The sequence below is a fragment of the Hyla sarda genome, chromosome 13 (assembly GCF_029499605.1).
Source record: "Hyla sarda isolate aHylSar1 chromosome 13, aHylSar1.hap1, whole genome shotgun sequence".
NCBI classification, from domain to species: Eukaryota; Metazoa; Chordata; class Amphibia; order Anura; family Hylidae; genus Hyla; species Hyla sarda.
In genome coordinates this window covers 22,531,269-22,555,096 of record NC_079201.1, presented here as the reverse complement: position 1 = coordinate 22,555,096, position 23,828 = coordinate 22,531,269, and the positions used below count along the sequence as shown (strand labels likewise).

At 44.7% G+C, this 23,828-nt stretch overlaps 1 protein-coding gene across 4 annotated transcripts in view; it reads left to right on the top strand.

Annotated features, from left to right (window-relative positions):
- Window positions 1-3,352: 3,352 nt before the first annotated feature.
- COG1 (component of oligomeric golgi complex 1) overlaps window positions 3,353-23,828 on the top strand; it is a 32,631-nt gene continuing 12,155 nt past the window's right edge. For 2 of the 4 annotated variants that reach the window (XM_056550679.1, XM_056550678.1), the window contains exons 1-12: window positions 3,497-3,930; window positions 6,323-6,555; window positions 8,468-8,649; window positions 13,163-13,333; window positions 13,474-13,630; window positions 17,339-17,549; window positions 18,348-19,139; window positions 19,758-19,904; window positions 20,356-20,517; window positions 21,906-22,030; window positions 22,122-22,230; window positions 22,489-22,598. In XM_056550679.1, the coding sequence (XP_056406654.1) occupies window positions 3,634-3,930; window positions 6,323-6,555; window positions 8,468-8,649; window positions 13,163-13,333; window positions 13,474-13,630; window positions 17,339-17,549; window positions 18,348-19,139; window positions 19,758-19,904; window positions 20,356-20,517; window positions 21,906-22,030; window positions 22,122-22,230; window positions 22,489-22,598 (2,696 nt within the window). In that variant the 5' untranslated portion in view covers window positions 3,497-3,633. The other 2 variants (XM_056550680.1, XM_056550681.1) reach the window with 2 other exon arrangements.

The following is a 23,828-nucleotide window of genomic DNA, read 5'->3' as shown; positions in this document are numbered from 1 at the left end:
CCCAATTCATTGTACCTGTTAGAGTCCCCTCATAGACAGTACCTTCCAGAGTGCCCCCATACACAGTACCTTCCAGAGTGCCCTCATACACAGTACCTATCAGAGTTCCCATATACAGAATGCCTAACAGAGTATCCCCATACACAGTACCTTCCAGAGTGCCCACATACACAGTTCCCATCAGAGTTCCCCCATACACAGTACCTATCAGAGTGCCCACATACAGAATGCCTTCCAGAGTGCCCCCATACACAGTACCTTCCAGAGTGCCCCCATACACAGTACCCATCAGAGTGCCGCCATATACAGTACCTTCCAGATTGCCCCCATACACAGTACCCATCAGAGTGCCCCCATACACTGTACCTATCAGAGTGCCCACATACAGAATGCCTTCCAGAGTGCCCCCATACACAGTACCTTCCAGAGTGCCTCCATACACAGTACCTATCAAAGTTCCCACATACAGAATGCCTTCCAGAGTGCCCCCATACACAGTACCTATCATAGTGTCCACATACAAAATTCCTTCCAGAGTGCCCCCATACACAGTACCTTCCAGAGTGCCCCCATACACAGTACCCATCAGAGTGCCCACATAAAGAATGCCTTCCAGAGTGCCCCCATACACAGCACCCTTCCAGAGTGCCCACATAGAGTGCCTTCCAGAGTGCCCTTTACACAGCACCTATCAGAGTGCCCACATACAGAATGCCTTCCAGAGTACCCACATACAGAGTGCCTCCCAGAGTGCCCTATACACAGCACCTATCAGAGTGCTCACATACAGAATGCCTTCCAGAGTGCCCACTTACAGAATGCCTTCCAGAGTACCCACTTAAAGAATGCCTTCCAGAGTGCCCTATACACAGCACCTATCAGACTATCAGAGTACCCACATACAGAGTGCCTTCCAGAGTACCCAAATACAGAATGCCTTCCAGAATGCCCACATACAGAGTACCTTCCAGAGTGCCCACATACAGAATGCCTTCCAGAGTACCCACATACAGAGTGCCTTCCAGAGTACCCACATACAGAGTGCCTTCCAGAGTACCCACATACAGAATGCCTTCCAGAGTACCCAAATACAGAATGCCTTCCAGAGTACCCAAATGCAGAACGCCTTCCAGACTGCCCACATACACAGCACCCTTCCAGAGTGCCCACATAGAGTGCCTTCCAGAGTGCCCTTTACACAGCACCTATCAGAGTGCCCACATACAGAATGCCTTCCAGAGTACCCACATACAGAGTGCCTCCCAGAGTGCCCTATACACAGCACCTATCAGAGTGCTCACATACAGAATGCCTTCCAGAGTGCTCACATACAGAATGCCTTCCAGAGTGCCCACATACAGAGTGCCTTCCAGAGTACCCACATACAGAATGCCTTCCAGAGTACCCAAATGCAGAATGCTTTCCAGAGTACCCAAATGCAGAATGCCTTCCAGACTGCCCACATACAGAGTGCCTTCCAGAGTATCCACATACAGAATGCCTTCCAGAGTACCCAAATGCAGAATGCCTTCCAGACTGCCCACATACAGAGTGCCTTCCAGAGTATCCACATACAGAATGCCTTCCAGAGTACCCAAATGCAGAATGCCTTCCAGACTGCCCACATACAGAGTGCCTTCCAGAGTATCCACATACAGAATGCCTTCCAGAGTACCCAAATGCAGAATGCCTTCCAGACTGCCCACATACAGAGTGCCTTCCAGACTGCCCACATACAGAGTGCCTTCCAGAGTATCCACATACAGAGTGCCTTCCAGAGTGCCCTATACACAGCACCTATCAGATGCTATCAGACCCACACACAGTACCTATTAGAGTGTCCCCATACACAGTGCTCTCATACATAGTACCTAGCAAAGTGTCCCCATACACAGTAGTTATGAGAGTGTCCCCATACACAGCAGTTTCCAGTTTCCCCATACATCATTGTTTTCCAACCAGGTTGCCTCCAGCTGTTGCAAAACTACACGTCCCAGCATCCCAGCAACTGTGGACCTCCAAAGGTTGCAAAACTACAACTCCCAGCATCCCAGCAACTGTGGACCTCCAAAGGTTGGAAAACTACTACTCCCAGCATGCTGGGAGTCGTAGTTTTGCAACTGCTGGAGGCGCCCTGGTTGGGACACACTGCCATACACAGTAGCTTCCAGAGTGACCCTATATACAGTACCTATCAAAGTGCCCCCATATACAGCACCTATCAGAAAGAACCCACTACACAGTACATATCAAAGAGAGCCCATTACACAGGACCTATCAGTGTGCCCCCATTCACAGTACCAATCAGAGTGCCCCCATTCACAGTACCAATCAGAGTGCCTCCATTCACAGTACCAATCAGAGTGCCCCCATTCACAGTACCCTCCAGAGTGCCCCCATTCACAGTACCAATCAGAGTGCCCCCATTCACAGTACCCTCCAGAGTGCCCCCATTCACAGTACCAATCAGAGTGCCCCCATTCACAGTACCAATCAGAGTGCCCCCATTCACAGTACCTATCAGAGTGCCCCCATTCACAGTACCAGAGAGCCCACTACACAGTACATTTTACAGTTCCCGCCTACACAGTGGGGGGAATATTCAAAGACTTGTGTTATTAGGGCTCTTTATTTAGCGTCTCAAACAGTGTTAACTGCGCCTGATTTTCAGAAGTGTGTTTGGTCTTTAGAAAATTTGGGGCAAATAGCACAAATAGCAAACCATTTAACAACAGGCATACTTAGTATTAGCTGCGACACTTTGTGTGCCAGAAAGTGGTGCTAAACCTTTGAAATTAGGGTGCTAATAGGACAAAAAGCCTAACCACACCCCTTTAAAAAACAAAAAACTGGCTAACGGTGCTAAATCAGGTGCTAAATATCTGAATATGTGGCCCTAATAGTGTGCACATTGTAAGTAAATGTGGAGCAATTTAAAGCGGTACTCCACAGCTCAGCGTTTGGAACAAACTATTCCGAATGCTGGAGCCGGCGGCGGGAGTTCGTGATGTCATAGCCCTGCCCCCTCATGACATCACGAGCCACCCCATCAATGCAAGTCTATGGGAGGGGGTGTGACAGCTGTGCAAAGTCTGTATGGTGCTAACTGGATGGAACCGTACGCACATACAGTTCTGTACGGTTCCCATTGACTCCCATGTTAAAAAAAACCATATACGTTTCAAAACAGTTTTTCATCCGGACCACAAACTGTGGTAGGCTACAGTTTAGGGTATGGGAAAAAAATCCATCATGGAATGTTACTGTGTGTTCTCTGCTCTTTACAATCAGATAGCTCAACGGGAGTCACATGACCTAACCAGCGGTCACATGACACTGAAGTTCCCTGTAATCAGAGTCAACATCGCCATGAACTGTATGAAAACTACAAGTCCCGTCATCTCTATGCAGTCCCTGAGCGCTAAAACAATTTATCCGTGCCGAAAAGCATGACGGGAGGCGTAGTTCATCGCTTAGTAATCAATCAGGTCATTAGAATCTGACAAAACTACAAATCCCATAAGCCCAGCGATTACTATAACGTCTAATAGAGACGGTTCCGTTCGCGAAGCATTTCGGGAAGTGTAGTGTGAGAGAAGTGACAGCTGGTTTCCTGGTTGCGCTGGCAGTAACATGGCGGCGGTGAAGCTGAGTGAGGTGCGGGACCCCGGGGCCCTGTTTGAGGCGCACAGCGCCGAGGAGATCCGGGGAATAGAGAGGAAGGTGCGGGCGGAGATCGAGCAGAAGAAGGAAGAGCTGCGGCAGATGGTGGGGGAGCGGTACCGGGACCTGATCGAGGCGGCGGACACCATAGGGGAGATGAGGAGGAGTGCGGGGCTGGTGGTGGACGCTGTGCGGGACATGGAGCGCTACTGCGGGGCCCTGAAGACCAAGGCCAGCCCGGGGCCACGGGGAGCCAGCCCGGCACAGGTGACTATGTACAGGGACTGCTATATATATATATATATATATATATGTATATATATATATATATATATATCTATATATATATATATATATATATATATATATCTCTGAGGACTGTCATATGTGTGAGGACTCTGCTATATACTGAGGACTGTCATATGTGTGAGGACTCTGCTATATACTGAGGACTGTCATATGTGTGAGGACTCTGCTATATACTGAGGACTGTCATATGTGTGAGGACTCTGCTATATACTGAGGACTGTCATATGTGTGAGGACTCTGCTATATACTGAGGACTGTCATATGTGTGAGGACTCTGCTATATACTGAGGACTGTCATATGTGTGAGGACTCTGCTATATACTGAGGACTGTCATATATATGAGGACTCTGCTATATACTGAGGACTGTCATATATATGAGGACTCTGCTATATACTGAGGACTGTCATATGTATGAGGACTCTGCTATATACTGAGGACTGTCATATATGTGTGAGGACTCTGCTATATACTGAGGACTGTCATATATATATGAGGACTCTGCTATATACTGAGGACTGTCATATATGTATGAGGACTCTGCTATATACTGAGGACTGTCATATATATATGAGGACTCTGCTATATACTGAGGACTGTCATATATGTATGAGGACTCTGCTATATACTGAGGACTGTCATATATATATGAGGACTCTGCTATATACTGAGGACTGTCATATATATATATATGAGGACTCTGCTATATACTGAGGACTGTCATATATATGAGGACTCTGCTATATACTGAGGACTGTCATATATATGAGGACTCTGCTATATACTGAGGACTGTCATATATATGAGGACTGCTATATACTGAGGACTGTCATATATATGAGGACTCTGCTATATACTGAGGACTGTCATATGTATTAGGACTGTGCTATATACTGAGGACTGTGCTATATACTGAGGACTGTGCTATATACTGAGGACTGTGCTATATACTGAGGACTGTGCTATATACTGAGGACTGTGCTATATACTGAGGACTGTGCTATATACTGAGGACTGTGCTATATACTGAGGACTGTGCTATATACTGAGGACTGTGCTATATACTGAGGACTGTGCTATATACTGAGGACTGTGCTATATACTGAGGACTGTGCTATATACTGAGGACTGTGCTATATACTGAGGACTGTGCTATATACTGAGGACTGTGCTATATACTGAGGACTGTGCTATATACTGAGGACTGTGCTATATACTGAGGACTGTCATATATATCTGGACTCTAGTGAGCCATTGTATTTTTGCACTTATTTGGGTTTGTTTTATAGATTTTGTTGTCTTTTCTTATTAATTTGGAATGTGCTCGAGGACATGTAACACCTCTCTTTATTCCTGCAGATGCCAGGGCATCCTGGGAGTTGTAGTTTTGCAAAGACAGGAGAGTGACAGTGAGATGCATTCGAGCTCATAAAGTTTTCAGGCTCTGTTTGCAAACAAGAATGTTCCCATTCCCTGACAGCAAACAGAGATATTGCACTACAAAGTCTTAAAGAAGAACTCCAGCCACAATGAAGTCTTAAAGGAGAACTCCAGCCACAATGAAGTCTTAAAGGAGAACTCCAGCCACCCTGAAATTATCCCCTATCCACAAGATGGGGAATAAGTAGTTGATCACTGGGAGAGATCAGTTTAAAATCAACTGGTGCCAGAAAGTTAAACAGATTTGTAAATTACTTCTATTAAATCTTAACCCTTCCAGTACTTATCAGCTGCTGTATGCTGCACAGGGAGTTCTTTTCTTTTTGAATTTCCTTTCTGTCTGACCACAGTGCTCTCTGCTGACACCTCTGTCCATATCAGGAACTGTCCAGAGTAGGAACAAATCCCCATAGCAAACCTATCCTGCTCTGGACAGTTCCTAAAATGGACAGAGGTGTCAGCAGAGAGCACTGTGGTCAGACAGAAAGGAAATTAAAAAAGAAATGAACTTCCTGTGGAGCATACAGCAGCTAAGTACTAGAAGGATAAAGATTTTTTTTAAATAGAAGTCATTTACAAATCTGTTTAACTTTCTGGCACCAGTTGATAAAAAAATAAATAAAATAATAATAATTATTTATTTTTTTCCCCAGTGGCGTACCCCTTTAAGCACCAAAAAGACCTGAGTACAGCACTCTGGAGTCATCGTCGCTCCCATAGAAAGGAATAGAGCGTGTGTGGTCTACCGGTAGGCGACATGCACTCCTTACTGAGAAAGTGGGGGTCCCTTTGCGGAGATTGCGGGGGCCCCATTGGTCAGACCCCCTGCGATCACATCCTGTGGATACAAAGCTGTAGAAGTTTGTGTTATGCAGTGTTTTATGTGTAAGGACTTTTTTTCTGTGTCTCAGTCCCAGGAGAAGTTTTACAGTACGGCTGCTCAGATTAAGCTGCTGCTGGAGATCCCGGAGAAGATCTGGAGCGCGATGGAGTCGTCTCAGTATCTGCGCGCCACTCAGCTCTACCTACTATGCTGCCACCTACACTCCCTCCTGCAGCTCGACTCCTCCACCTCCCGCTACAGCCCGGTCCTCGCTAGGTTCCCCATCCTTATACGCCAGGTAGCAGCCGCTGGCACCTTCCGGTAAGAACTGCGCCATACTTCTCAGACTTTACATGTGGGGTTAAAGGGGTACTCCACTGGAAAATATTTTATTTTAAATCTACTCTTGGCAGAAAGTTAAACAGATTTGTAAATTATGTGAATTCGGGTAGAAAAACAGACATGGTGCACATCTACAATCTTGTATAATGATCTGATTGCTTCTCAGCATAATATCAAAAACTAACAGGTTGTTAGTATACATTTTTGATCAAAAAGTACAAGCCCACTCGCCACGTCAAGGCCACCTATTCAGAGTGGGTCCCTAACGTTCCTAGCATAAAATGGCGCAGCACCGGGCGGCGACCACCACCGCCGCGACACCATGTGCTGCACTCTTCCCCACCCCCTCAGCCCAACCCTATATAAGTTAGCTGCACATGGGCCATTTCTTTCCTAGCTGCCTCCCAGTCTGACTGGGAGAGCATGGTAAGTGAGCTATTACACCTTGTTCACACTGGTGTGGTGCTGTGCGGTGTCTGTTGCTGCCGTGGTGCCGTGTCTGTGGGGGGGTGCGGCCCATAGACTGGTTTGAGTGGCATTGGGGCTGCTCTGCCGGTGGGTCGTTCCCCCCCCCCCTGTGGGCATTGGTGTCGCGGCGGTGGTGGTCGCCGCCCGGTGCTACGCCATTTTATGCTAGGGACGTTAGGGACCCACTCTAAATAGGTGGCCTTGACGTGGCGAGTGGGCTTGTACTTTTTGATCAAAAATATATACTAACAACCTGTTAGTTTTTGATATTATGCTGAGAAGCAATCAGATCAGTATATAAGATTGTAGATGTGCACCATGTCTGTTTTTCTACCCGAATTCACACTGAGATTTGTAAATTACTTCAATTAAAAAAAAATCTTAATCCTTCCAGTACTTATCAGCTTTCAGTTCTTTTCTGTTTGAATTTCCTTTCTGTCTGACCACAGTGCTCTCTGCTGACACCTCTGTCCATTTTAAGAACAGGAGAGGTTTGCTATGGGGATTTGCTCCTACTCTGGACAGAGGTGTCAGCAGAGAGCAGACAGAAAGGAAATTCAAAAAGAAAAGAACTTCCTGTGGAGCATACAGCAGCTGATAAGTACTTAAGATTTTTTTTCAATAGAAGTGATTTGCAAAGCTCTTAAAAGGGTACTACTTTTTAGGGGCTGTATACTACAGACGAAGTGCTTATCTTTTTTAGATTTCTCTGATGTCATGACCACAGTGCTCTCTGCTGTCCATTTTAGGTACTGTCTGGAGAAGCATATGTTTGCAATGAGAATTTTCTCCTGCTCTTAAAATGGACAGCAGAGGTCAGCAGAGAGCACTGTGGTCATGACATCAGACAAATCTAAAAAGAAAAGAATTTCCTCTGTAATATACAGCCCCTAAAAAGTACTGGAAGGATTAAGATTTTTAAATAGAAGTAATTTACAAATCTGTTTAACTTTCTGGCACCAGTTGATTTAAAAAAAAAAAAATTTAAAAAATAAAATGTTTGCCAGTGGAGTACCCCATTTAAACCATTCAGAACATATGCCAGTGTTTCCCAACCTGGGTGCCTCCAGCTGTTGCAAAACTACAACTCACAGCATGCCCGGACAGCCTTTGGCTGTCCGGGCATGCTGGGAGTTGTAGTTTTGCAACAGCTGGAGGCACCCTGGTTGGGAAACACTGGCATAAGGTATGTCACATGCAGGTAAATTCTATATATGTGCTCTTGGAGAAGATGTATATTGCTGCAGTCAATTATCTGTTCTCACACAGAAGACACTTGTCCACGGTTGTGTCGGGGAATAGGACTGAGCTGCAATACCACACACAACCTGTGAACCCGTGTGGCGCTGTTTTTGGGATATAAGCAGCCACATACTATTTACATGATTAACATTAATGTAAATTCTGTGTATCCCGTATGCAGCTCCACCATTCTGCAGGAGAGCAAGTCCCTTCTGAGATGTTCGTCGGCCTCTGACCAGTCTGTGGCGGAGGCGCTCTGCTCCATCATGCTCCTGGAGGACAGCTCACCGCGTCAGGCCCTGGCCGATTTTCTGCTCGCTAGAAAGGCTGGGATCCAGCAGCTGCTCAACCAGCCGCATCACGGTGAGTGACTGCACCTTCACCCCTCTGAGATAACTTCTTAGAACAGTGTTCCTGTTAGGATCTATTTCTCCCTGTGATCATTCAACTCCAGCCATGTTGATTAGTAGACAGATTTAAAGGGGTATTCCTGGAAAAAAAAACTTTTTTTTTTTTTTTTTTTAGATCAACTGGCTCCAGAAAGTTGAACAGATTTGTAAATTACTTCTATTTAAAAATCTTAATCCTTTCAATAATTATCAGCTGCTGAAGTTGAGTTGTTGTTTTCTGCCTGGCAACAGTGCTCTCTGCTGACATCTCTGCTTGTCTCGGGAACTGCACAGAGTAGAAGAGGTTTGCTATGGTGATTTGCTTCTAAACTGGGCGTTTCCCGAGACAGGTGTCATCAGAGAGTACTTGGACAGAAAAGAACAACTCAACTTCAGAAGCTCCTAAGTACTGAAAGGATGAAGATTTTTTTAATAGAAGTAATTTACAAATCTGTTTAACTTTCTGGAGCCAGTTGAGATATATATATATATATATATATATATATATAGAGATAGAGATAGAGATAGAGATAGAGATATAGATATATATTTTTTTTCCTGGATAACCCCTTTAATTCATATATATCGATACAGATGGATGTTCTCTTACATGCAGAAAAAACAGCTCCGCAGAAGAAAATCATACCCCAAAATAGCTTACAGCTTTTTTATATGGCAACACTCCTAAGTGTGAGTTGATTGGATAAGGAACCCCAGTAACTCATAGTGTATAACTTTATTACCAATTACAGGGTTCCTTTTACACTTTCTTTCTTATCATAGAAAAAGCTTGTTATCCAATAAAAGCCTCATTATTTACCATGGTCATTGGGATAGTTTGAGCATCACTGGGCGCTGGCTAAGACAATGGTTAATAGAAACTAGATAAAACCGGCCAACACCATCTAAAGTTAGACTATAAATATACATATATATATTACACACACACAGTGATCCCTCAACATACGAGGGTAATCTGTTCCAAATGGACCATCGTTTGTTGAAACCATCGTATGTTGAGGGATCCGTGCAATGTAAAGTATAGGAAGTTGTACTCGCCTGTCCCCGCCGCTCCGGAACAGTCACCGCTGCCCTGGATGTCGCCCTCCATCGATGTCCCCGTGGTGTCCCTGACGCTCTGGATTTCTCTGCTTCCCCGGGATCCTCGCTCTCCGTCGCTGCCATCATGTCACTACGCACGCCGCTCCTATTGGATGACTGGACAGCGTGCGCGACGACGTGATGACGACGAAGGAGAGCGCCGACTATGGAGGGGATCCTGAAGAGGATGCGCCAGAGCCCCGAGGACAGGTAAGTGATCGTCAGCGGACCACACGGGGCACCGTAAACGGCTATCAGGTGGCAGCTGAAGCAGTCTGCGCTGCCGGATAGCCGTTTATGTGATGGCCCCGACATACAAAAGCATCGTATGTTGATGCTGCCTCTGAGAGTCCATCGCATGTTGAAATGATCGTATGTCGGGGCCATCGTAGGTCGGGTGATCACTGTATGTGGGTATATATATATATATATATATATATATATATATATATATATATTTACAGAGGACTTTACCAACAGTTCCCCAACCAGGGTGCCTCCAGCTGTTGAAAAACTACAACTCACAGCATGCCTGGACAGCCGCAGGCTGATGATGATTAGGGTAGCACGTCAGGGGTGCTGTGTCATCAACAGAAGTAATTAAGCAGCACAGAGTAATTCAGGATAGAAATGTCATGATCAGGGAAAGAGGGAAAGCGCACGACCGTATAAAAATAATGCACACTCACACAACCATAATAAATGTGTAAATTTTATTGGACACAAAAAGAAATATAAACAGACATTTAAAACCACTTAAAAATACACATAAACAAGTGGAGGTATGTAATCCTACTACACTATACCCCGCACTGTGGCTACCATGGACCAAAGGGAGACAAAAAAGGACAGGAGCGCTTCTAAGTGCTGTGTGCGGACTGGTGAGTAATACGCTCACCTTTTACAGTTGTGCAATGTTCGAGCCAAAACTCTCGCAACGCTAGAAGAGAACAGCACTATCCGTGTGTGCTGGCTGCCGCAGACTTCCCACGCCAAGAACGGCGTACAGGAGATACAGACCCGGACACAATGGAGATTTGGAAGTAGTTCTGCGCTGCCAATCTTCAAGGAACAAGGTAGGAGACCAGGGGTATAATAGAAACACTGTTTTATTCACACAACGCGTTTCAAGGCCGGAATGGCCTTTTCATGATGAAAAGGCCATTCTGGCCTTGAAACGCGTTGTGTGTGTGAATAAAAGTGTTTCTATTATACCCCTGTTCTCCTGCCTTGTTCCTTGAAGATTGGCAGCACGGAACTACTTCCAAATCTCCATTGTGTCCGGGTCTGTATGGACCAAAGGGAGGGTCCCACATAATGTAGATTCTATGCAAACATCAGCTGCCTAACCATACTCCAGACAAAGATCAAATTAAAGGGGTTATCCACCATAAGGTGATTTTAGTACGTACCTGGCAGGCAGTAATGGACATGCTTAGGAAGGATCTGCGCTTGTCTTGGGGCTAAATGGCTATGTTGTGAGATTACCATAACACTGTGGCTAGCTTTTTGTGAACTGGTATTTCCTGTTTGACTTTTTTCTTTTTTTTACTACAAATCCCACAATTCCATTTTCCTTCCTCTCACACATCAGCCACCCCACCCATTGAAACAAAAGACCTGTGGTTTTCAATCAGGGTGCCTACAGCTGTTGCATTAGTTGCAGATTGATCTCTTTCACACCAAGCGATCCCTCCACCCATTGCAGCAGACAGGCTCCCTGTCATCAGCTGAATAGTGAGTCAGGTCTCGGCCACATTGCAACCTGGGAAAAATCTGAGACAACAGTCATTTTGTATGCTGGTAAAAATAAATATTGGGGTGAAAATCACAGAATAATTGTGAGAAAACCGTCACACACAGGTACAGACACTATATTATGAACTACACTAACTTTACAGCCCCTGTAGCATAGTCAAATAAAAAAAAATCCTGGAATACCCTTTTTAATAGTAAAACACCAAAAATGATAAAGTACACAGTGCAAACAGTACATAGATGGATACCTCTATTCCAGTGGTCTTCAAGCTGCGGACCTCCAGATGTTGCAAAACTACAACTCCCAGCATGCCCGGACAGCCGTTGGCTGTCCGGGCATGCTGGGAGTTGTAGTTTTGCAACATCTGGAGGTCCGCAGCTTGAAGACCACTGCGCTATACAAACGTAGACCTTTAATTCAAAGTAATATAGATACCTACTGCGAATGTCCTATCAAACCCTGAGTGTAAGGGAGTATTCCTGGATGTGTGTAAGGTAGAGGTGTCCTGTCTATTAGGGAGGACGGGAGGAGCTGTGTGATGTAGGGAGGGGGATGGAGATGGCTGACTGTCAAAAGAAGAAGCGGGCAAGTTCAGAATTTTAGAATTTAATTTTAAATTTTTTTTGTGCTCTGTCCATTTTATAATGTTAGGGAGGACAGGGCAGCATGTTTGGGGGGTCAGTGTCATGTGGGCATAAAGATATCAATGGAAGGAGCAGCACAAAGAATTTTGGGCGCAGAGTATGATAATTTGTTTGAGCACAGGACAGAATATCAGGGATAGGACAACGTTACATGGGGGAGGGAAATGTCAACAGGAGGAGCAGGATGGTTCAGCAGCACAGAGTATTTCAGGAGATAAGTGTGCGGATCTCGTATTAGTAGCGCTGGTCCTGCTATTAGTCTGTACTCAATAACTTAGAGTAACTCTTATGATCTTGTTAAATGTTATAATCCTCCCCGGTCACTGCCCCCATCATGATAAACCACCCCCTACCTTTTTATTTTTTAAAATTTTTTTTTTAGTTTTCTACCTTGATCTTGCTCTGTATTTTATGCTCAGTCTCAGTCAGATTCACAGACTGGGAAGGGGCGTTCCCGAGCAGGCGTGACATCATCTGAAGCCACACAGGGGAGAACTTCCTCCCTCACTCTGCTACACACAGCCCAGAGCAGACCAGTGTGTGAGATGAGCTATGATTGGATAATGGCTGCACGGCTTCAGCATTTCCTGATCTTGGACTTCTGCCAGGCCAGCAGGAGTCCAAAGTCTGTACAAAAGATGGCGGGGAAATGTGCTCTGGACAAGTAGGGAGACACCTAGTGGCACCTTATTTAAACACAAATAAAACATAGAAATTTTAATTATATATTTTTTTAAACAAAGTACATTAGAAAGATTTATTTTTTATTTACCACAAGTGCAACAGCAAAAATGAGTTCTTATGAGAGTGCCCATTGAGTGCCCATTTAAGCACATGCGAAGCAGCAGTTTCTCCTGCTGAATATTTTATTAATACCATGTTCTGATCTTGTTGTTGAGGCCTTATCTACATGAGACAAGGTTTGCAGGACAGTGTACAGGATAGGGATCTCAGCCGTCAGTCACTTTCTTTTTGTCTTCCAGGCTCCAGCATAAAGTCCCAAGTGTGTTCCCTGGTGGAGCTGTTGGTGAACACCCTGTACCAGGCCCATGCCCTCTTCTATACACAGCCCGACAATGTTCCTGCCGATCCTGCTCTTAGCTGCGGCCTTATATTCTCTATGCTAGAGACGGTCACCGCCCAGCAGGCAGTGGGTAAGACACCTTATATCTTGTTCCCGCATCTTCTCCCATGTTCTTGTGCATGCTCTGCCCTCTTCCTCTTGGCAGCCATCGGAGCCCTGTTGCAGTCTCCAAGTGCGTTACCCTGAGTATGGAGTCTTCTTATGTTGCAGGGAAAGGCATCAAAGTCTTAAGGGAGGAGATGCAGTCCGTCAGCTGGTTCAAGCACCTCCCGCCATCCGTCGTGGATTTTCAGCCCACCCTGCGGACATTAGCTCGCCCTATAAATCGGGATCATCTGAGAGAAACTCTGCAGCAGTGGATTAACCTGTAAGAACACAGTTCCTATGTGATCTCATCTTACAGGGGTACTCCGGTGAAAAACTATATTTTTTATAAATCATCTAGTGCCAGAACGTTAAACCGATTTATAATTTACTTCTATTTAAAAATATTAATCCTTCCAGTACTTATGAGCTGCTGTATGCTCCACAGGAAGTTCTTTTCTTTTCAAATTTATTTTCTGTCTGTCCACAGTGCTCCAGAGCAGGGCAGGTTTGCTATGGGGATTTGCACCTGATCTGGACAGTTCCTGACATGGGCAGAGGAGTCAGCAGAGAGCACTGTGGTCAGACAGAAAAGAAATTCAAAAAGGAAAGAAGTTCCTGTAGAGCGTACAGTAGCTGATAAGTAGTGGAAGGATTAAGAGTTTTAAATAGAAAGAATCTACAATTCTGTTTAACGTTCTGGTACCAGTTGAATTAAAACAAAAACATTTTTTCACTGGAGTACCCCTTTAACCCCTTAAGGACGCAGGACGTAAATGTACGTCCTGGTGCGGTGGTACTTAATGCACCAGGACGTACATTTACGTCCTAAGCATAACCGCGGGCATCGGAGCGATGCCCGTGTCATGCGCGGCTGATCCCGGCTGCTAATCGCAGCCAGGGACCTGCCGGCAATGGCCGACGCCCGCGATCTCGCGGGCGTCCGCCATTAACCCCTCAGGTGCCGGGATCAATACAGATCCCGGCATCTGCGGCAGTGCGCGATTTGAATGAATGATCGGATCGCCCGCAGCGCTGCTGCGGGGATCCGATCATTCATAACGCCGCACGGAGGTCCCCTCTCCTTCCTCCGTGCGGCTCCCGGCGTCTCCTGCTCTGGTCTGTGATCGAGCAGACCAGAGCAGAAGATGACCTAAAACACTGATCTGTTCTATGTCCTATACATAGAACAGATCAGTATTAGCAATCATGGTATTGCTATGAATAGTCCCCTATGGGGACTATTCAAGTGTAAAAAAAAAAGTAAAAAAATGTAAAAGTAAAAGTAAAAAAAAAAGTGAAAAATCCCCTCCCCCAATAAAAAAGTAAAACGTCCGTTTTTTCCTATTTTACCCCCAAAAAGCGCAAAAAATTTTTTTCATAGACATATTTGGTATCGCCGCGTGCGTAAATGTCCGAACTATTAAAATAAAATGTTAATGATCCCGTACGGTTAACGGCGTGAACGAAAAAAAAAAAAAAAAGTCCAAAATTCCTACTTTTTTAATACATTTTATTAAAAAAAAATTATAAAAAATGTATTAAAAGTTTTTTATATGCAAATGTGGTATCAAAAAAAAGTAGAGATCATGGCGCAAAAAATGAGCCCCCATACCGCCGCTTATACGGAAAAATAAAAAAGTTTTATAGGTCATCAAAATAAAGGGATTATAAACGTACTAATTTGGTTAAAAAGTTTGTGATTTTTTTTTAAGCGCAACAATAATATAAAAGTATGTAATAATGGGTATCATTTTAATCGTATTGACCCTCAGAATAAAGAACACACGTCATTTTTACCATAAATTATACGGCGTGAAAACGAAACCTTCCAAAATTAGCAAAATTGCGTTTTTCGTTTTCATTTCCCCACAAAAATAGTGTTTTTTGGTTGCGCCATACATTTTATGATATAATGAGTTATGTCATTACAAAGGACAACTGGTCGTGCAAAAAACAAGCCCTCATACTAGTCTGTGGATGAAAATATAAAAGAGTTATGATTTTTAGAAGGCGAGGAGGAAAAAATGAAAACGTAAAAATTAAATTGTCCTTAAGGCCAAAATGGGCTGAGTCCTTAAGGGGTTAAAGAACTTGTACAGTCCCGTATTGTGGGCTCTACACCCAGATTATGATAGAAGGGGAGAGTCTATAGGCTTTATAGCATAGTCTCCAAAGTGTGGACGGCTGCTCAGGCATGCTGGGGGATGTAGTTTTGCAGCTGCTGGAGTTCCATAGTTTTAAAGAGGTACTCTGGTGGAAAACATATTATTATTATTATTATTATTATATTTTTTTTTTTTTTTTTTTTTTTTTTTTTATGAACTGGTGCCAGAAAGTTAAATAGATTTGTAAATTACTTCTATTAAAAAATCTTTACCCTTCCAGTACTTTTTATCAGCTGTATGCTACAGAGGAAATTCTTTTCTTTTGAAATTACTTTTTTGTCTTGTCCACAAAAAAGAAATTCAAAAAGAAAAGAATTTCCTCTGTAGTATACAGCTGCTAATACGTACTGGAAGGGTAAAGATTTGTTAATAGAAGTAATTTACAAATCTGTTTAGCTTTCTGTCATCAGTTCATTTAAAAAAGTAATAATAATAAAAAAAGTTTTCCACCGGAGTACCCCTTTAAGACCACTGCTCTATAGACTGTTGTATGGCAGTGACCTGGCATCTTTTCGTGGAAACTGCATCTTGTTATGACTGACATACCTTACAAACATAGTCCTGATCACACAGTTTGTTACAGTGTATCAGACAATGCAGTTCTCTGTGAGCTACACACAAATGGTGGCAGAATGATTTTCCCTTCTGCCCTGGACCCCAGGATGAAAGCGGTCCCATTGTACCAAACTCGTGAGACGTGGTTAGGACTAGATCTGTAGAAGTGTTTTACTCTTTTGGTTGAAAACAAGAATAATTCTATTCACTGACTGGCAAGGAATTAAAAGAGTAGCTCCCACCATCCTTTTTTATTTTTTTTATTTCCCCCCCCCCCCCCCCTGTCACTGCCTATTGCCCGTCTATCCCTAACCCCCTCACTGCCGTTAATTTATTTATTTTTTTACAATATTAAAAATGCCTTTTTGTCTGCCTGATAGTGTGCTCACTTACCAGGCAGACTTCCCCAGCAGGCGGGACATCACTTTTGCCTGCAGGGGGCCGACTTCCGCCCTTAGTTCTCCTATACAGTGTACCTCCAGCTGTTTCAGTAGTTGGTAGTTGTAGTGGTGAAACAACTGGAGGCACCCTGTGGTGAAAACAGTATCTGTGTTACAGAGATGGCTGCGGCTGCCGCACATCCCGCTCCCCCGAACCCCGCCATGCAACCCGCTCCCCCCCCCCCCCCTCTACCCGCCCTAAAGTGCAGGGCAGTCCTAGCGCAGCACTGCTTAAGAGCAGCGACCGGAGGGCCGGGGAAGGCGTGCGAGGCCAGGGAGCCTGCGCGCATTCTTTGTTCAAAGCGCTCGCTCCCGCCTGTCTGATTGACTGGCAGGGAGCGAGCGCAGCCTGACTGAAATCGGACCGATGCCCGGCCGGGATTGGTCCAAATTCATCTGTGACGTCACAGCAGTCTGCAGCCGGCCACTAGGAGGGAGACCCCTAGTGGCCAGATTTCAAAATCAAAATAAAAGTATATTAGAAATATGATGTACATCAGTACTACAACATATAAAAAAAAAATTAAAAAAAATTCATGACAGTGTCCATTTAAACATATGGGAAAAACGTTACAATTGATCAAGCTTTATTACAATAAGGCTGGACGTGTATCCTATAGACAAGTGTGGAGTCATTCATGATGGGGGAGATTTATCAAAACCTGTCCACAGGAAAAGTTGCCCATAGCAACCAATCAGATCGCTTCTTTCATTTTGCAGAGGCCTTGTTAAAAATGAAAGAAGCGATCTGATTGGTTGCTATGGGCAGCTGGGAAACTTTTCCTCTGGACTGGTTTTGATAAATCTTCCCCGATGTGCTTTCTCCAGGTGCAATGAAGACATCAAGTCGGGGATATCTGCTCTGCTCATCTATGTGAAGACTCTGAAGGGCCTGGCTGGGATCAGAGATGCCGTATGGGAACTACTGACTAGTGACTCCATGAGCCACAACTGGGAGAAAGTTTGTCACCGTCTATTGGATCAACCCATCCGTTTCTGGGAGGACATGATGCAGCAGCTATTCTTAGACAGGCTCCAAGTAAGTGCCCAACCATTATATGGAGCTTTTTGTTATACTGTATATCCTGCAGTTACAGGGCACTGACTTACAGGGCTTTTTTTAAGGCAGTGTTTCCCAACCAGGGTGCCTACAGCTGTTGCAAAACTACAACTCCCAGCATGCCCGGACAGCCATCGGCGGATTATGGTCAAGATGCAAACCTGAATGACCTAATGGAGATGTCGTCTACGTATTGACCCTAGTTCCTTTTTCATGCAGGTTCAGCCAAAGGCTGTCCGGGCATGCTGGGAGTTGTAGTTTTGCAACAGCAGGAGGCACCCTGGCTGGGAAACACTGTATTAGAGTAATGTTCCTTTCATCCAGCATTGACTGGAACTGGTTTTGGATTAGGATCAAGATGCAAACCTGAATGACATAATGGAGATGTCGTCTACGTACTGACCCTAGTTCCTTTTTCATGCAGGTTCAGCCAAAGGCTGTCCGTGCATGCTGGGAGTTATAGTTTTGCAGCAGCTGGAGGCACCTTGGTTGGGTAACACTGCCATACACCACCCATGCCTTCTGGCGGAGCTGCTCCTGCTGTTCCATTGGGGACAATTTACTTTAGTTCTTGTGTTCGGTATGGGTCCTAGCAGTCAGAACCAACAACCAATCAAGGTTATGTATCTCTGGATAGGGGATATTTTAATATATTGTCTTTTAATATCAATTAGCAGCTTCAAAAAGTCTCGTTGTGTAGCCCTGTCCTGAGGCCTGTCCTGTCCAGGACTATATAACTGTTCACATTATTCTGACTTTTCTGTTCTCCTGGCGCAGACTTTGATAAAGGAAGGTCTCGAGTTTATATCCGGTGACTCTGTGCAGCTGCTACTCTCCACGCTGCAGGACCTGGAGAAGGACCCCGAAATCCTGAAACACATCCAGCATGAGAGTAACATCTGCTCCTACCTGTGGTCTGAAAGCCAAAGTGACCTCCCGGCAGACGCTGCCTGGATCAGCGTGGCCAACCGCGGCCCGCAGCGCAGAAGCGGCTTATCGATGAAGGCCCAAGCCGTCACTCCCTGCATTCAGAGCTTCTGCCAAGCCTTAGACTCCAAATTAAAGGTGAAATTGGAAGATTTGTTTTCTTACCTGCCAAAAGAGGTGTCTGCTACTGAACAGCAGAACGACCCTCTTACAACGGGGGGCAGGCCCTCTGCTTTCGATCGTTACGGCGATGCCAACACGGTGCGGGAGATGTTATGCCAACATTGTCTCAATTGTATGCAGCACATCCAGGACTCGGTTAAGGCACAGCTCAACACTGCTGCAGATAGAGAACTTGGTGACCACAACACGGCACTGTGCAGGTATACACTGGGTAAAGTACTTTTCCTGGCGAGGCTGTGCCAGTCTTTGAGCGAACTCTGCCCTCATTTAAAGCAGTGCATCTTGGGAAAGTCTGGAGGCATGGAACAGACTGTGCGAGAGACTAAGACTGGTAAAAAGTCTGGTAAAGGGAGGGCTGCCGACAAGCCGCAAGTCATCTGCAAGTGGCAAGAACTGAAAGACAAACTTGTACGCCAGTCTTTGGAAGCCTACGCCATTTGGAGCTCCACTGTGGTTAGAGTAAGTGTCACCTTCAGAGGGGTGGGAGGAAAAAGTGCATGAGACATCGCCTAATAGTGTCCCCACCATGATACAGTGGCATTTTAAACCTCCATAAGATGCCCATAATGGGTAACACTGTACACAGTGACCTCACCAGCAGAATAGTGAGTGCAGCTCTGGGGTATAATACAGGATATAACTCAGGATCAGTACAGGATAAGTAATGTAATGTATGTACACAGTGACCCCACCAGCAGAATAGTGAGTGCAGCTCTGGGGTATAATACAGGATATAACTCAGGATCAGTACAGTATAAGTAATGTAATGTATGTACACAGTGACCTCACCAGCAGAATAGTGAGTGCAGCTCTGGAGTATAATACAGGATATAACTCAGGATCAGTACAGTATAATTAATGTAATGTATGTACACAGTGACCTCACCAGCAGAATAGTGAGTACAGCTCTGGGGTATAATACAGGATATAACTCAGGATCAGTACAGGATAAGTAATGTAATGTATGTACACAGTGACCTCACCAGCAGAATAGTGAGTGCATGGAATGCCCATTATGTCCTGCTTCATAATGTTCCCTACTCTTTAAGTAATTTTATTTTAACCCTTTCTCCTTAGCACCTGGTAAGTTCTTTCACAAATACCCTGCTGCAGAACACAGCGGGATCAGCACTCGCTACTGCCACCCAGTGGGATGAAATAGAAATCCAGGAGGAGACTGAGGCGGGAAGCAGCGTCACATCAAAGATCCGACTCCCTGGACAGGTGGGTTCTTTACGGCATAGGCATGTGAAAGAAACACCATGCCATGATCAGAAGGCTTTGTACTGTGCTTGCACCCGACTGGAGGGGACATAACGGAGCAGCATTGTGCGGTGTGGGGAGGTCTGTCTGATGCTTTTCAGGTGGGAATAGTTGACAGCTGTGCTGATTGGGCAAAAGCAGAGTTCCCGTCACAATGCTCCTCCCCCACGTACAGTCATATTATGTAAGGATAGTAGCAGTGACAAGCCATTATACAAGTGGGTTCAATATAAGAAAACCTCTGCAGAAGTATTGCCCATCTTGTGGCTTTGCAGCTGTTGCAAAACTACAACACCTATCATGCGGCTGTCAGGGAATAATGGAAGTTGTAGGTTGGCAACAGCAGCAGAGCCACAGGTTTGGGACCACTGCTCTAAAACATGTCTTTCTATCTTTGTGTTTCCATCTCCAGTGTTCCTGGTACGTACAGTCCCTTCTTTTCAACCTTTGCCAATCAGTCAATTTTGTTGGGGGGCACGCCCTGCCCGAAGTGACCCTGCAGGCATTACTGAAAAGCTGCCTGGATGAAGTGCTTGCTGCATATGAGAAGCTGTGTCAAGAAGGCTTGGGAAAGGTATAGTAGTCTACTATGTAAATTGTTTTATTTATTATTTTTTTAGGCAAATTGGTATTCCAAAATGATCATAATTACACAAAATGTTATGTCGCCAATGGTCGCTAATCAGATTCAGTCATTTTGTTTAATAAAGATTACAGATAACTACTTTCTCATACTGTTCATAAAGTTTATGGGATCAGTGCTCTACTGGTACAGCCTACCTGAGGCAGACTGTGCCTGCCATGGTAGGAGCTCAGTGGTGACAGTTATAACAACTTTTCATACTTAAAGGGGTACTCTGGTGGGAAACTTTTTTTTACATTTTTTTTTAAATCAACTGGTGCCAGAAAGTTAAACAGATTTGTAAATTACTTATATAAAAAAAAATCTTAATCCTTCCAGTACTTATTAGCTGCTGAATAATACAGAGGAAATTCTTTTCTTTTTGAAACAGAGTTCTCTGCTGACATCACGAGCACAGTGCTCTCTGCTGACATCTCTGTCCATTTTAGGAACTGTCCAGAGCAGCATATGTTTGATATGGGGATTTTCTCCTACTCAGGACAGTACTTAAAATGGACAGAGATGTCAGCAGAGAGCTCTGTGTTCCAAAAAGAAAACCATTTCCTCTGTAGTATTCAGCAGCTAATAAGTACTTTTACAAACCTGTTTAACTTTCTGGCACCAGTTGATTTAAAGGAGATGTTCGGAGCAGATTTTTTTTCTATTCCGTCCTGCCCGGGCTGCAAAAAACAAACTTTCACTTACCTCCATATGTTATCCCGGAGCTCAGCAACAGCTGATCGGTCGGCCGGGCTGTTTACTTCCTATTACCTTTAGCCCGGTACGTCACACGGCGCTTCAGCCTATCACTGACATCGCTGCGGCCGGTGATAGGCTGAAGTGCCGTGTGACGTACCGGGCTAAATGAAGTCGGAAGCAGACAGCCTGGCTGACTGATCAGCTGTTGCGGAGCTCCGGGAGAACATATGGAGGTTTGTGAAAGTTTGTTTTGTCATTTTTTGCAGCCCGGGCAGGATGGAATAGAAAGTCTGCGCCGGACATCTCCTTTAATTAAAAAAATAAATAAATAAATAAAAGTTTCCACCGGAGTACCCCTTTAAGCAACAGCGTTTAATGGGATCGTACTGGAATGCAAAAAAACCCTGCTATATTGTATAATACCATACAACCCCTTTTAAACACCGATCTCACATCTTTAGGATAGCTTACAAATTTTTGGTCAGCTGAGTGCTGACCCCTTGGACCCCACCAGTCAGCACTATAAAGGGGCCATGGTGCACCTGTGATTGTTGGGTCCTCATCACTTTTTTTCACATGTACAGTGAATTCTTCCTTTAGTCGTCTATTCCATTCACTGCAGGGATTTTATTTTTTTCCAGAAATCTGCAAATCCCATTACACAGACCAGGGCTCTGCAGTTGCTCTTTGACCTCCGCTACCAGTGTCTGATCTTCACGTCCCGTACAGAAGATGGCAGAAGCGGTAAAAGTAAACCGGATTCCAGGTATGTGGCCGCTGACATGGAGTGTTGTCATAGGATTCCTGGGTGTGTACAGGAGAAGTCCTTACACTATGTCTTTGATTCTCATTAATAGGATTCAGCAGGTGGCGGATCAGCTGGAGAGCTGCATTGATCCATTTGATCTGGACGTCTTCACCCCGCACTTGAATGTAAACTTGAACCGCCTGGCACAGAGGACCTCGGTAAGTGCTGCCATATATTGCATTAGAGCAGTGTTTGCCAGCCAGGGTGCCTCCAGCTGTCCGGGCATGCTGGGAGTTGTAGTTTTGTAACAGCAGGAGGCACCCTGGCTGGGAAACACTGTATTAGAGTAATGTTCCTTTCATCCAGCATTGACTGGAACTGGTTTTGGATTATGGTCAAGATGCAAACCTAAATTACATAATGGAGATGTCGTCTACGTACTGACCATAGTTCTTTATTGGTTCTTTTTCTTTTAGGTTCTATTTGGGTTACTCACAGGAACTGAACACCAGTTCCCCAGCAGAAGCTCCACGATGGGGGTCCAGGAGACGCACAATGTGCTGCCATTGGCTTCCAGCCAGATACGGTATCTACCTCCATTGGATTGTGTTATAATCATATGGATTCTAGCTGTATCACATTAGATTTGAGGCATTCCCAGTCTTAATCACACATATTAGATGAAAGTCTCCCAAATGCTGACAGCAGAGGTTAGGGCAGTGTTTCCCAACCAATGTGCCTCCAGCTGTTGCAAAACTACAACTCCCAGCATGCCCGGACAGCCTTCGGCTGTCCGGGCCTGCTGGGAGTTGTAGTTTTGCAACAGATGGAGGCACCCTGGTTGGGAAACACTGCCTTAAAAAATTGCCTATATCACACAAACTTTTTTCCTCTCTTCTGTAAACCTATAGGAGTTGTAGTTTTGCAACAGCTGGAGGCACACTGGTTGGGAAACACTGTTAAGGAGTGCATTGGAAGATCCATTCAGCCGACACCTATCTAAAATGTTTGCTTAGCTGTATCATTTAATGGGGTTTTCACATTAGATATGCTGGCTGATTAGTGGGGGTCTTACCTCTTCGGCATTGAGAAGCATCTGCATACTTCCTCTAAATTGCTATGTGCATGTTCCAGCTATGGGGACCTCCCATTTTGGACCGTTGGCTGTCCGGGCATGCTGGGAGTTATAGTTTTGCAACACCTACTGATCTAAACATAGACCATATTACAACCTCAAGCCTCCATCTCCAGCTAAAATTAACTTATCTCCTATCCTGTGGATAAGGGATAAGTAAATTTTCGCCAGAGTACTCCTTTAATCAGACCATGTAAACTCAAAGCTGTTAGCTCTGTTCAATAAAACCTGCAGGCAGGCCAGGACTTAAAGCCTTTAAAGGGGTACTCCACTGGAAAACTTTTTTTATTTTAATTTTTTTTTTTTTTTTATCAACTGGTGCCAGAAAGTTACAGATTTGTAAATTACTTCTATAAAAAAAAAATCTTAATCCTTCCACTACTTATCAGCTGCTGTATGATCCACAGGAAGTTCTTTTTTCTTTTTGAATTTCCTTTCAGTCTGCCCACAGTGCTCTCTGCTGACACCTCTGTCCATGTCAGGAACTTTCCAGAGTAGGAGCAAATCCCCATAGAAAACTTCTCCTGCTCTGGACAGTTCCTAAAATGGGCAGAGGTGTCAGCGGAGAGCACTGTGGTTAGGCAGAAAGGAAATTAAAAAAAAAAAAAAACTTCCTGACGATCATAACAGCAGCTAAGTACTGGAAGGATTAAGATTTTTTTTTTTTTTTTTTAGAAGTAA